The sequence below is a fragment of the Mastigoproctus giganteus genome, chromosome 10 (genome assembly GCF_048544385.1).
Source record: "Mastigoproctus giganteus isolate SK-2022 chromosome 10, ASM4854438v1, whole genome shotgun sequence".
Lineage (NCBI taxonomy): Eukaryota > Metazoa > Arthropoda > Arachnida > Uropygi > Thelyphonidae > Mastigoproctus > Mastigoproctus giganteus.
Window position 1 is genome coordinate 129,865,849 of NC_143584.1, and position 14,976 is coordinate 129,880,824.

The 14,976-nt window shown below is 36.1% G+C and overlaps 1 protein-coding gene across 8 annotated transcripts in view; it reads right to left on the minus strand.

Moving 5' to 3' along the window:
- LOC150079283 (ubiquitin carboxyl-terminal hydrolase 48-like) overlaps window positions 1-14,976 on the minus strand; it is a 955,076-nt gene that overhangs the window by 842,188 nt on the left and 97,912 nt on the right. For 6 of the 8 annotated variants that reach the window (XM_090382262.1, XM_090382267.1, XM_090382260.1 and 3 more), the window contains 2 exons: window positions 1,100-1,159; window positions 242-268 (listed from right to left, as the gene is read on the minus strand). The exons of 1 other annotated variant lie outside the window; for it this stretch is intronic. In XM_090382262.1, the coding sequence (XP_090238388.1) occupies window positions 242-268; window positions 1,100-1,159 (87 nt within the window). The remainder of the gene's footprint in view (window positions 1-241; window positions 269-1,099; window positions 1,160-14,976) is intronic. One more of the 8 variants, XM_090382265.1, reaches the window with a different exon arrangement.

A 14,976-nucleotide genomic window follows, 5' to 3' on the forward strand; every position in this document is an offset into this window, starting at 1 on the left:
TGAATAGGCAACTAGTTGTTAAGGTATTCACAATATGAAATGTAATGAAATAATGCCACTAATAACTTCAGTTAACTTACTGCATATAGACACGATGCATTTGCACGAACTTATATGTCACTTATTTTTTTTCTTAACAGTCATTACCAATTGCATTCAGTATTTCCAGGTATCCACAAAAGAAGTACCTAAAACTGCATATTTACATTTCAAATTAAGAATACTAAAAAGCACAACTTACAACCAGAAAAGTTCTGTGATGTGGATGCTAAAGGGAAAAAAAAATTTTAATTAAAAATATAAGCAGTGATGGTAATTGTCTTTACATAGAATCTTCAGTTTTTTAAGAAATAATGAATATTTCCATTCAGAACTAAGAAAACAGACTGAACTATGCAAGTAAGAACTGGGAATTTTATCATCCATTACAACTGTAATGTTCAAACATAGCAGTCCATGAAAATATCAACCTATACATACAATGCAAAGTATTGTGCCCACAAATTACATCACCTCCTTCCAGTATCTTCTGGATTGTCTGGTCTGGCAATGTACCACAATGTGCAATTTTTATTTTTTTTTTTGGTTGCTCTAAGTGTACTACTAGTAATTTTCATTAAAAAGTCTATTCAAAGATTACTACAGTATATCAGACTTGTATATTATGATATCAGCATCCTTCCCCCCCTCACCCCACCCCATGCCAGATAACTGAGTTTTTACTATATTCAGCATTTCTTTGAACTGTATTTTGAGGTTTTGGTTTCATTAATAGTTATTGAGCTAAATTCAGAGTCAGAATATATGCTGTACTACAACTTTCAAATTTCTTGAATTTTTGATTAGATAACAACTGTACAATTTCCCCACAGGAGCTCAATAAAACAAAATTAATTTAATAAAAAAATCTTCCTTAGAAAACTTAAAAGAAAAAATTACCATGAATCTATCATTGTAAATAGCCCTTTTAGAGTTAATAATAGTGAAACTATTGAAAGAAAGTTGAAAACCATGTAAACTCAAACCATACAGTATAAGAGAAAACCCTCTCAAATTTCAAAACACAATCTACATGTTTGTATTTGAGAAACAAACTTACCTGCAAAAAACTGTTCACATAACATGTGGCACCCAAATTTTTCAACCCAACATATGAATCCTAAATTTAAAAAAAAAAAAAAAAAAATATTTTACATACATACATACATACATACACATATATATACACACACACACATGTATATATATATATATATATATATATATATATATATATATATATACACACACTCATGTAAACACACACATATACACATTTGTACACACTAAAGTTTACCAAAAAGTTCAAACACTACATATTTATTCAAAGTTGACACTACATATTTATTCACAGTTGCATAGTCATAAACTCACACACATACCTGGTGGTTATAAAATAAGTTTCCCTTGTCAGGGAGATGGGGAATATATTATGAAAAAAGGATAGGTGGAACAGGACCAGGGTATAACTGCCAGGGGCAAAAGTTGATGAATTGTAGAGCAGATATCTTTTAAGGGCACAAAAGGTAATATTGTTGTACATGCTGGCACTAACGACCTTAACAGTAAGAGATCTGCAGGTTTATTTATCAAGTACAAGTCAATGTTGAAAAAACATCGTGAATAAGGGTTAAATTTGAAAGTGTCTGCATTTCTGCCAGACATGATAGGAGGGATGATATGATGAGAGCCTTGTCAATCAATTTGGCCCTGGAGAGATTCTGCAAGGCTCATGGGGTAGAATTTTTTTAGCGTGATCTGTGCTTACTAACAAGAGAGACTGCATCTGCAGGGATGGAATACACTTAAATAGAAAGGGTGCAAGAATATGTGCTGATGCTATCGAGCAGTGTTAGGTGGGTCAGAAAACTGCTAGCAGTGGGGGAGATTCGCACACTAAAAGATTAACAGTAGTCGCAGGCAGAGGCAAAAGCGATTCTTTCATTGCTTCCATTGTAATGAGCAACAGTCTAGAGAGCAGGTTGCTGAGGATTTCAAGTTTTTTGCTTTTCCAGTGTTCACAGGTTCTAGCATAGGCAGGGTGGTCTTTTTTTTTACAATTTGGGCATATTGGTTGAGGGACAGTACAGGCTTCGCAGTTGTGTTCTATTGACCTGCATTTTGCACAAGTAGGGGTTCCCCGGCAAGCTGTCTGGGAATGTCTGTACTTCTGACATCAGAAACACCGGAGCAGGTTTGGAATAAATGGTCTGACATTGCATGTCAGATATCCAGCCTTAATGGATGTTGGACAAAGTGGTGTGTTAAATGTCAAGATCAGATTAAGTGTTGGGATCAGATTGTCATCTTTTCTGGTGGAGATTCTCTTTACTCGAATAACTCCATGTTCTTTAAGTTCTAGTATCTCCACTTCGGACACATCTAGTAAATCCCAGTCTAAGATCACTCCTTTAGAGGTGTTCAGTGATCTATAGGGTGTCACAGTGACTGGTAGTCCGGCAAAGAAATTAATATTCAAAAGTCGCTCTGAATGTTTAGCGTTAGAGATCTCAATGAGAATGTCTCCTGACCTCAGTCTTTTTATAGACTTGGGATATCCTGCTCTACTTTCTAATTCCTTTTGGACTCTAAATGGTGAGAGTTTCCCAACTGCATTTTCATCAGTTGAGTGGATAATTAAGAAAGTTGGACTAGGATAGGCCTCTGTCTCAGTTTTCTGACATTTGGCAGTTCCTGCATCGGAACTGTCTTTCTTTTTGGATGTTTGGGATGTGTCTGGCAGTGCAGATAAATCAGAGTTAGGGTTACTCCTGATGATGTGCTCTTTTTGGCCCTGGGAGATTGTCTTTTCCTCCCAGGTTAATAGCCCTGCCACGTGGCAGCAAAAGTGGTGCCACCTAGTGATCCAAGTGAAGAGAAGGTTAGTATGAATTAAAAATAAAGAAGGGGGCTAAAGAAAGGTGCTTTCCTTTCTAGGTTATATTATTTGAATAGGTCTATTTAATTCTGATACTCAAGAGTTAACGGACTTGCAAAACTCAGGAGAAACATATTTACAATAAAGCATACCAGATAATCATTATGAAAAGGCACTGTGGTCACTAATATTGCTTGGCACTTGGGGCCACAACAAATTGTAAATGGGAAGCATTCAAGGAATTAGTCTTGGAAGCTACTAGGCTTTTCATACCAACTAAGAAATACTGTTCAAAGTTTAGACCTAAATGGATGTCAGATGAAAAATGAGACTCTTAGCAGAGAAGAAAAATTCATGGAATACATATAAATTATCAGACAACACAGAATACTACGGTAGATATAAGGTAGTCTCTAATCAAGTCGCAAAGAAGGTCAGGAAAGAGAAGGCAGATTATGAGAAATGTTTAGGCAAAAGATGCGAACAGGAACACCAAAGATTTCTTTACTTATGTAAACTCTAGAAGGAAGGTAATGAATCAGACTGGTCAACTTAACATAGATGGTTTGACTATTGATGATTGCGCTCAGGTAGCCAATAAACTGAATAAGTATTTTGCACTTACATTCACACATGAGGAGTTATTCAAGGAGAGGAATGCCAGAAGTTTATCAAACTGTAACAGGGAACTAAAGGATTTTATAATAACTGAGAGCAAAGTGGAAGAGAAATCATTGAAGTTAAACATAAGAAAGGCACCTGGGGTGGCTTTCTTATGTTTAACTTCAATCCAGTTATATTAAAGGAGGCAGCAAAGGAAGTAAGCAAACCCTTAGCCATTATTATGAGAGCATCTCTGGATTCAGGTGAGGTCCTCATGGACTGAAGGTGTGCAAATGTTTCCCCAATTCACAAAGGGGGATCAAAGGGTGACCCAAGTAATTAGAGACCTGTTAGTTTAACTTCTGTTCAGGGGAAAATAATGTCACTGGTTAAAGAAGCACTGCAGGATCATCTAGACAAGACTGCAGTTATAGTGAAGACACAGAATGTGTTTGTTAAGGGGAAATCTTGTCTGTCCAATTTGATTGGATACTATGATTTGGTTACAAAGGAACTGGATGCAAAAAATAATTCTGATATCATATACTTGGATATCAGGAAAGCTTTTGATACTGTTGCACATAAAAAGACTGCTGTTCAAATTGGAGCAGTATGGCATTATGAGCAAGTTGCTGCTATGAATAAAGGGATGGTTGAGTGGGAGAAGACAGAGAATGGTAATAAAAGGATAAAGGGATGGCTGAGTGGGAGAAGACAGAGAGTGGTGATCAATGGACACTCCTCTTTGTGGACTAATGTTATTAGTGGACAGCCCCAGGGTACAATGTTGGGCCCATTGTTGTTTCTTGTATTTATCAATGATATTGATACATTAGGCTTAATGTCCAAGTTTGCAAATGATATGAAGGTTGGCAGGGTTGTTAATGATAGTAATGACAGTACACTACTGCAAAGGATCCAGAAAAGTTGGGCAGATGGGATGAGGGGTAGCAGCAGAAGTTTGACAAATGCAAAGTACTGCATGTGGGTGGCAGTAACTCCAGAGTAATGTACCAAATGTGTGGTACTACACTCAGGATATGGAGAATGAAAAAGATCTGGGGATAATTGAGTGAGATATGAAGTTTTCTGACAGGGCAGACATGCTGCCAGAACAGCTCATGGGATCTTGTCAATGATATACAAGAATTTTGCTAGCAGGGATAAGGGAGGTGATTATCCACTTATATAAGGCAATGGTCAGGTCACACCTTGAGTACTGCATACAGTACTGCTGGGCCCATCATTGTTTTCTGTATTTATCAATGACACTGATGTAGGTCTATCAGGCTTAATGTCCAAGTTTGCAAATGATACGAAGGTTGGCAGGGTTGTTAATGACAGAAAAGTTGGGCAGATGGGCTGAGAAGTGGTAACTGAAGTTTACGATTGACAAGGACAAAGTACCACATAACAATGACAAGTACAAAGTACTAAATCATTAGTAATATATATATTATTTGCAAGGCATAATCACTCTTTTGTACAGTCAAAGATACTGCAAATTAAAGCACACCATGCCACAGTTTCGTCATGTGTAGGTGACCCTGCTGTGTTATATCTTTAAATAGTGAATGAAGAGCGCTTGCTCGCAGGCTCTGACAATAAGTGCATAATCAAGAAAGCTGGAAGTTCTTGATCGATTGTGCACATTTGTTAATCTTTTTGGATGAGAACAGTCATGATCAAGTTAGTGTATGTCATGTCACTGGGGGCTTGTTGGCTTCCAAGGATGGATCCCCTGTGCTGATTTTATGTGCCTTTTGGCTCTGGGGGTTAGCTTTAATGCCCAGGTTTCCAGCCACACCACAGGGATGCAGGAGCAGTGCTGCCAGAATGACCAAGCAGTTTAAAGTTAGTTGGTTAATAATAAAAGGGAATAAAAAGGGGTGGAGCACTTTTCTTTCCTGTCTGACAAACAGATTACTAAGCTAATTTAACATAAGACCAAGTCCACCTTAATTAAGGTGGATGGAAGAAAAAAAACTTTTGAAACTTAACATGAACTGTAGTTTTGAGAGATCACTTTTTGAATTGCACAAAGAGTTGCTTGATCCTTGTAACACTTGGCACCTGGGTCCTGCAGTAGAAATGCCAATGACTAAGTTAAAATCATCCTTCTAGTTTGGTCTTCTATGGTTATCAATTTCCAAAATGGAAGTTTTGAAAAATCTTGGCAAAATAAATTTGCAAATAACATTCTTCAACATATGTAGGAGTAATGGTCTTAGTATATGGATGTGAAGTACATAGGATTGAAGTTCCATGTTTAGATTTTCAAATGTTGGCATAACATTTAAAATAAACAAACAAATTGCTTTATTCAAACCAGAAGAGAGACACATGAACAGACTTTCAGCAGGAGCAAGGTGGATAACATTATCAGCTAGATATTTCTAGAATTCTGAATGAACAAATAACATGTCTAGAATTATCAGGTTTTTTGGCTGGTTTAGGATTGCTCTTACCAGTAATTTGCAATTCAGAAATTCTTTTTCTTGAGCTCATCAATATGTCTTTGTTCAAAATGTTTTGATCATGAACTAGATTTGAACACAAGTCAGTGGTAATCACTAGTGATCACTTGTACTTTTCAATTTGGAAGGTCTGAAAAGTGCTCATATTTCTTTTCTCACCACTTCTATCCTCTTTTTCAAATAAACTTGTCAAAGGTTGCCACTGTTACACCAGTCTAATTATATAATTAACCAAAAACAGGCAGTATACACATAGATGCTTAAAAATCTTTTTTACTTCAGTCACATGCATCAGTTAAAACTGTTTAAATCTATTTTTCCTTTTAGCACATATTTCTAAATAGTAGTAAATGTCTACCAATATACTGATGATCCCTTTTCAGCACTCAAATTAATATGATGGCAAGAATAGCCTATTACCACCCAGGACTGCATTATTACTCTTCACTCTGAGGTCTCATTACATTATAACGACCATAAAATGCCCAGGCGTTAAATCTAATATTTTTGTTTCTAAAGAAATTCAAAAGCATTTCTATAAATTTGGTTTTGAAGTTATTTCTACAACACTTATTCCAGCATTAACTTATTCACAATATGAACTTTTATGACACTGCTAATGATTTTTCTAGAATTTTATTGCTGATATTATTTTTCTAGAATTTTATTGCTGAAATGGTTTTGCAGAATTTTATTGTTAGAATAAAATTTTTCAAGTCTAATTGAATTATATATTTTTTAGATCCCCTCTTTTTTCATAGGCCCTAAAAACTTCACACATCCTAGGCACAATGCCTTTTTTAAGTGCCTAATAGAAAAGACTGCCCTTTTAACACCAAGTATTCAACCTCCTCTTTTAATACTCTTACAACTAAAGTTTTTAGGCTTACTATAGTGCATTATTAACAATAAATGCCAGACAGTGTTTTAAAGAAATCCCACTTGCTTCCAGGTTGTTCAGAAGAAGTTGTATAATGCTGTACCCAGTGAGTCCCCCTTCCAATTCTGGCACTGAGTGCAAGCTTTTTTTTATTATCTCTCTATACATTAAAAAAGTTTTCCTCCTAGTGATATTTATTCGAGCCAATGGGAGAAGAGGACGAGGCAATTACGTCACTACAAATGCAATGAATTATTAACAACTGCCTCCATAACGTTCACCAACCTCGTGCACATGCTTTACTGTCTAACATTTGATGTTCCACTGTAACGTTTTTTTGTATATTAATGAATATTGTGTATTTGTAAATAGTTTAGTATTTTGTAAATATTTTAAATATTTGTATAGTTTGTAAATATTTCAGTTAAATATTTTAGTCTTGCTCTTTCGGATACAACAATATGGACCCAGAAGCAAAAGGCCTTTGGCTAAAATCTATTATTTGGGTACCACTTCTCTGTGTGCAGTGGGCGTGGTCGTAGAAAGGAGTGATTGTACCGTCGAGCTCTGTGATTGGGTGATTATTGTGAATGCGTTTTGTTTCTGATTGTTTTGTGTTGTCAAGGAGGGGGGGTGCTTAGCTTAGGCAGTGTGTTTATTCTCCCCATCCTGCTCTTTTAAAATTGGAAAACGAGTTCCCGATTTTAAAACAGCATCAAGTGCAGAGATAAACCCTAGGAGGAAAGGAGGCGTGGCTAAACAGTGAGTGGCACCTGCCAATCACTGCCTTCTTCCGGAATTTTAGTCGAAGTATGGAGTGGTACCCAAGCTGTGAATTTTTACCAGGCCTCTTCTTAAATGATCTATGTAAATGCAGGTAAATAATTACATAGTGATATTTATTTGACCTTGAGAATGCTGTGCACTACAAATACACAAGTAAAAAATTAAATAGGTCATTTTCTGATTAGATATCGATGAGTGCGTTTCGACAGGTGTGTCTTTTACGTAGAAAATATTTGATTTACTCTGTCATACCAACCCTCGCACACTCTTTTCTACGTATTACGTAGAAAAGAGTGTGCGGGGGTTGGCAAGCAAAGCAAGCAGGGGGCAGAGCCCACTAGTATATATAGATAAAAGTTGTTGAGAAGAGAAGGAAAATGGGAGAAGACAAAATGGAAAGATGAGAGGAGGTACTGTCCCTAATGGTGCATAATAGACTCCTTTATTCCTGTTGCATGATATGTCCTGCCAGGCAAATGAAAATGGTCCATTTTTTCAAAGCCATCACTACCTCTTCTTTCCCTGTGTGTGTGCAATTTCACTAATAATGCCTGTTGTTTTTTTCCTTCTGTAACTATGTTTTTTGATATTTCACTATTGGAGAACATATTTCTGAATGCATCTGCATGATCAACATAAATCAGAGAAAGATACAAATAAACAGTCAGCAAATATAACATCATCACCGTGAAATGCAATGTCTATTTTTATATTTCCTCCGAAGCACTGCGTGCTGTCTTCAATGCTTATTTGTTTACAAATATCTAATTACACTGCATTTCCAGCTGCTTAAAATTGAAAAATCAAATCTACACATGGTACACAAGGCATCTTCCTTTTTCAGATTTTACAATATATGGAAATTGTGTATATGTGTTCTGATTTTATCTTATTTCATCTTATTTCTTTAGCATTACCAGTGTGTGCACACATGCTAGTAATATATCATGCCTGTACTTGATTATTAAAAATAAAATATTTAACAAATCATTCTATTTTGAAAAATTTTTAATTTTAATATTTTTCTGGTATGAGTTCATCTTTTTAAGTCATAACTCTTTACATGTATGACTATTTGTTCTTATAATTCTTGTATATTTCTTTTTCTGACACATTTAGTAAGTTCCAATCTGATATGACCAATGTACGAGTGTTTAATGTGGGATGAGAGATCATTTTGATGGGAATGCCATTAAATGAATATTTAAATAGAGCTTCTATATGCCTTTATGTCATCATTTCCAAAAGTCTCCAGATTGAAGTCTTTCAACTGTTTTAGATGACAAGCAGCACTTTCCTAGACATTTCTAAATAAGAAATAGAGAAACTTTACTCATAGCTTGGTTTGTCAAGCTATGAGTAAAGCTTGACAAACCTTAATTTTTTTAAGGCAAGTTATTTGCCTTAAAAAAAAAATTTAGGATTTAAAGTGTTGTGATCAGTTTGAGCATCATAATATGAATAACCTGTAGACTCCACTGCTAAAAAAAGTCTGACTATTCATTTGGCTTCTTTTAACCTTGGAAAATTTGCTCTTCTTCCAAGATTTTTCTGACTTCAATATAGGGAGGCAAGATTGGCATCAACGAATAACTAAACAAGAATGAAATTAGCAATATATTGCTAGCTAGAGGGAATGATATGTAGTAAGCAAGGGAGAGCATTATGTTGCAGAAAGTATATTATTATTAGTACAGGAATATGATGCAAAAACAGCCACCGCAGCCAAGCAGTCAAGAGGGGAAGTGCAGTAGTACAAGCTCTTTGAGTAGACCGGGGTTCAAACCCCTAACTGCTAAATATGGTTGATCTACCAACCCACACTGGACCAGCATGGCAAATTATGGTCCATTTCCCTGAACATGAATTGTTTGAGGAGGCTTCCATCCTGCAGCAGACTGATAATGGCTGCTGCTTACCTTTTTTTTCATGATGCAAAAAAATAAGCTTATAATATTGGACAAAAAAGAATAAAAAAACTCCCACGTCACTTGTCCATCCCCTCCAATAATTTGTCGAGCTCTTCCTTGAATTTACTCAAACTGCCCAACTCCACAACAGATAGAACATTTTTACAACAATCAACCACCCGTTGGTTGAAGGTAAACTTCCACAGATCTATCCTGCAATCATCCTTCCTTAATTTCAATCTATGCCCCTTCCTGTGTGTAGTCTGAGCAAGAGGAATAATGCCATCACCAATGAGTTTTTTAATCCATTCAAAGCCTTAAACACCTCAATCAGATCACCCTGGAGGTGCCTAGTCTCCAGACACCACAGTTTGCAAAACTGAAGCCCGTTTTGGTAAGACCACCCTTTTGTTCCCTTCACCAATCTCACTGCACTTCCCTGCACCTGTTCCAGAAGAGCTACATCCTTCCTAAAATGAGGCCTCCAGATCTGTATGCAGTACTCACGATGCAGCCTAACTATTGCCTTATACAATGGAATAATCACTTCCATATCCCTGCTAGAAAAGTTCCTTTATATCTCAGACAAAGCCCCAGGAGCTGTCCTGGCAGACTGTCTGCATTGTTCAGAGAACACCATATCTGACTGCACAATTAATCTGGGATAACTGTTACCCATATGCAGTACTTTGCAGTAGTCAATGTTAAACTTTACCATTTCTCAGACCATCTGCCTAATTTGTTTAAATCTTACTGCAATAGCTTATTGCAGATACTGATGATATACCTTCACCAGTATCATTAATAAATACAGAATACAAAAATTTGCAAAGTACTGAACAATGGGGGGGGGAACTCACTAATAACATTAATCCATGAAGAACAGTGTCTATTAATAACCACTCTATATTTTCCTTCTCAACCATCCCTTTATCCAGAGCAGTAACCCTTAATGCCACACTGCTCCAATTTGCACAATAGTCTTTTATGTGCAACAATATCAAAAGATTTCCTGAAATCCAAATCCTGATTATCAAACTTATTTCTTGCATTCGGTTCCTTTGTTACTGCATCATAATATCCAATCAGATAGGTCAGACAAGATTGCCCCCTTAAAATATCCATGCTGTGACTGCAGCACAATGCTTTCCTGTCTAGATGGTCCTGCCATTACTTTTCTAACCAGAGACTCCATTATTTTCCTTGAAACAGAAGTTAAGCAAACAGGTTTCTAATTACCCATGTTACCTTTTGACCCACCTTTGTGAATTGGGGAAAAATTTGCACATTTCCAGTCCATAGTGACCTCTCCTGAATCCAGATATGCTATTATAATTATCCACTTTCCTCTCAGTTATTACAAAATCATTTAGTTCCCTATTAGATTATTATGAATTTCTGAAAATCCCCTCCCTAAAGAACTTCTTATGCATGAATGTGGATGCAAAATCCGTATTCAGTTTTTCAGCAGCCTGGATCATCAACATTTACTACCGACATCAAGTGGACCAATGTGATTCAATCCCTTCCTTCTACTGTTAACATAAGTAAAGAAGTCTTTGCTGCTTTGCTTTTCTTGGCATTCTTTGCCAGAGACTTCTTGTAATCAGCTTTAGCTTGTGTAATCTCCTTTGTGACTTGATTACAGACTAGTTTATATCCACCACAGGCTTCTGCATCATCTGATAATTTATATGCATCCCATGCATTTTTCTTTTCTGCCACAAATCTTTTCTGACATCCATTTAGGTCTGTCTGGAACAGTATTTCTTAGTTGGTATGAAAAGTCTATTTGCTCTGACAATTACTTCCCTGAATGCTTCCCAATTAGAATGTGCCGTTTATAGCATCAGCAGATAGTCCCACTGTAGTTACCCTTATGAAAGCAAAAGTCCTTCCTTTTACTCTTAACAGTAGTTATGTCATTAAGTAAATCCCACATCAGCACACTGTGATCACTGCCACTCAGATGGTGTTTTACCTGCAGTTTATTAATGCATGAAGAACTGCTGCTAATAATCAGATCAAGAGTACTGATTCCTTTTGTTGCATCTCTAACATGCCATTGTAAAAAACAGTCATCCAATAAATCCACAAAAGTCTTGCTAGTGTGTGAGTGACCAACCACAAGTTCTAGTCAATATTGGGAAAGTTAAAATCCCTTATTATAAGATACTCTGATTTACTGGCTCACTCTGTTTATCTTTATAAGTTGTTTGTTATACTCATCATGGTCATTTGGCCTACAACACTCCTACTCTCATTTTTCCTTTCCCAGTGCTTAATGTTACACCAAACTGAGGCGCCTCCGTAGCCAGGTGGGAAGGAGCAGCAGTGCGTAGTACATGTTTCTTGATTAGACCGGGGTTCGAGCTCGTCACCACCAAATACGGAGGATGCGGAAAGGTCAGGGAATGACCACTGCATATCCCGGAGCAATATGGCCTTAGTTGCTAATGCTCCTAAAAAAAAAAAAAAAAAAACACCAAACTGACTCAACATTGCACTGCCTTAGATTTAATATGATTCTTATTTAAGAAGCATATTAAATCTAAGGTCCTATCAATACACATATTAAATATGTACATATTAATACACATATATTAAATCAAAGGCATTGGCTATACACACTGTACTCCCCATATTCAAATTCTGGAACTCTTATGTCTGAGTGACACCATGTCTCTGATATCACCACAATATCTGCATTCAATGACTTAATCAGTACTTCCAATCAGAGCTGCAAACCACTTAAAATTTTGGACCAGTTCGGTTCAAAAATTTCTCAAGTGGTTTGGTTCACGGTCTGGTTCAAAAGGCGATTTTAACCAGTGGTTCGGTTCGGTTCAATCAAGTATATTGTCTGAAATAATTTGTATAGTTTCTTAGTTCGTTAATGATAGTAATAATATCCCATTACAATAAAATATTACTATAGAATCTTATTTTAAATAAAAGAAAATTATATTAATAATATATATGACAAGTAATAAAATATGTTAATCATTTTAAATCTGATTGAAAAAGGAGCAGAAATTACCAAAACATTAACTCTGCATATTAATCTCTTCTCATATTCAGTACTCATTAAAATATACAAGAGATATACAAGAGAACATTTAATTTGGAAAGAAAATAATTATTCAAACAAGATTTTTAATATAATTTAATAATACTAGGTAGGGCAGATATTTCCAGATAATATAAAAATCACAGAAAATAATCACAATAAAACTTTTTAAGAACAGAAGAAACAAACATGAATTACAAGCAAAATATTATTAGCTACTCAGATAATGGATATAAGGAATTAATTTGGTTTTTTTTTTTTTTTGGAGCATTAGCAACTAAGGCCATATTGCTCCGGGATATGCGGTGGCGATTCCCTGACCTTTCCGCATCCTCCGTATTTGGTGGTGACGGGCTCGAACCCCGGTCTAATCAAGAAGCGTGTGCTACGCACTGCTGCTTCTTCCCACCTGGCTACGGAGGCGTCTAAAGGAATTAATGTATCAAAATTAATTTACTTTTAAAATTGATTATGAAATCTTAAAAACAACATAGGTTACATAGGTAATTTGAAATTAATTAAAAATAACATGTCCTCCATTAACTCCTAAGCTCTATTAATTCCATTAAGCCTAAATAAGATAAGCTGACTGATAAGCCTCTTATCAGTCAAAATGATCATTAATGTTGAAAAGCATCTTTCTACACTTGCTTGTGTGGCAGGAACTGCGAAGATTACTTTGGCTAGCTGATAAAGCTCTAGGTAACTAAACTCTTTTGCTTTCCAATATCCTAAGATGCTTGTTTTTGTTGGTACCCTTTCGATATCATCAAAATTGTTCAGATGAGCCATTAAGTCGAATTTCTTTGTTTCCACTACGTGTCTCTTTTTCATTTCTTTTTCAAATAACAGCTTTTCAATGTCATCCATGGTTTCACCCACTACAGTAATATGTGCAATTTCATGTGAACTTTTCATTTCAAGATTTTTTTCTGTAAATTGTAGCTGGCATAAGCTATCATAAATGTCCTTAGCTTTCTGTTTTTGGATATTATCTAGTAATATTTGGTACCTGGGGTCCAGATACATACAAGCTAAAAAAGTCTCGCTTACCATCAAATTTACAATTTACTTCTCGTAGCGTGAGAGAGAGGTTACCAAAAAAGATGACAATTCATTTTCAATTTTTCTAACTTCCATTTTACATTTCATCCATGTGTAGTAAAAATCAGTCATTGTGAGCTGCTCTGACTGCAGCACTTCACATGCTACCCTAACAGGTTCCAAAACGTCTATAATATTTTCAATCTTTTGCCACTGGCTAACAAATGCAATTCCTTTATGGACACAGATAAATCGATGCAAAATTGTTTTAGCTCCACAAGATGTTGTAACATATTAACAGGGGAATTCCATCTGGTTTCACAGTCTAGTATTGGTTTCTTACATTTTTGTCTTTTAATGTGTATAAGGATAGAAGGGGTTCACAGCTTTTTCACCACTGCTCGTGCTTTAGCCAAGGGAAGTTTCAATTCATCACGTTTCAGAACATCTTTAACAGCCAACTGCAGAGAATGTGCAGCACAACAAACAGATACCATAATACCCTGAACAAGTAGATCATGGAAATTTTCTTTACATATATTTGTCACTTGAGTCTATAGTCTCAGATTCTTTGATATCTTCAGTATCATTATCTTCCAGATCGAGTTTTCCAAATTGTTCCTGAGCAAGTAATTTGAATGACCTTATCATATTAGCCCAGTTGTCTGTTGTTAAAGACTACACTTGTTCTAATTTAATTTCAAATTCTTTCAAGACACTTGAAACTATTTTGCATAAATTATCGCTCGTAGCCTGATCATTCAATTCTCGCATCAAAAGTGTTTTTAGAACAATCTTGTCAAAATCAAAAATTGTACATTTATTCCCAAAATTGGCCTCTCAAATCGAGTTACAGTATCTATTTTCAAAGAAATTAATCTACCCTTCAAAACAGCTGTAAGTCCTTTAAACGAATGACTAGCTCGTCTACTTATCTGATCTTTAATATTTTGACGATTTATCTGGTCCCATAACAATCGGATCCAGTAATTTTCGGTTGTTATGGGACATACCAAGTCCAATAACAATCGGATCCAGTAATTTTCCGGTCGGCGCCTCCGTAGCCTGGTGGGAAGGAGCAGCAGCGCGTAGCACACGCTTCTTGATTAGACCGGGGTTCGATCCCGTCACCACCAAATACGGAGTATGCGGAAAGGTCAGGGAATGACCACCGCATATCCCGGAGCAATATGGCCTTAGTTGCTAATGCTCCTAAAAAAAACCAAATAACAAATAACCAGTAATTTTCAGAATCCAGAGTCTTCAAGCAGAAAAAAATGGTCTACCAT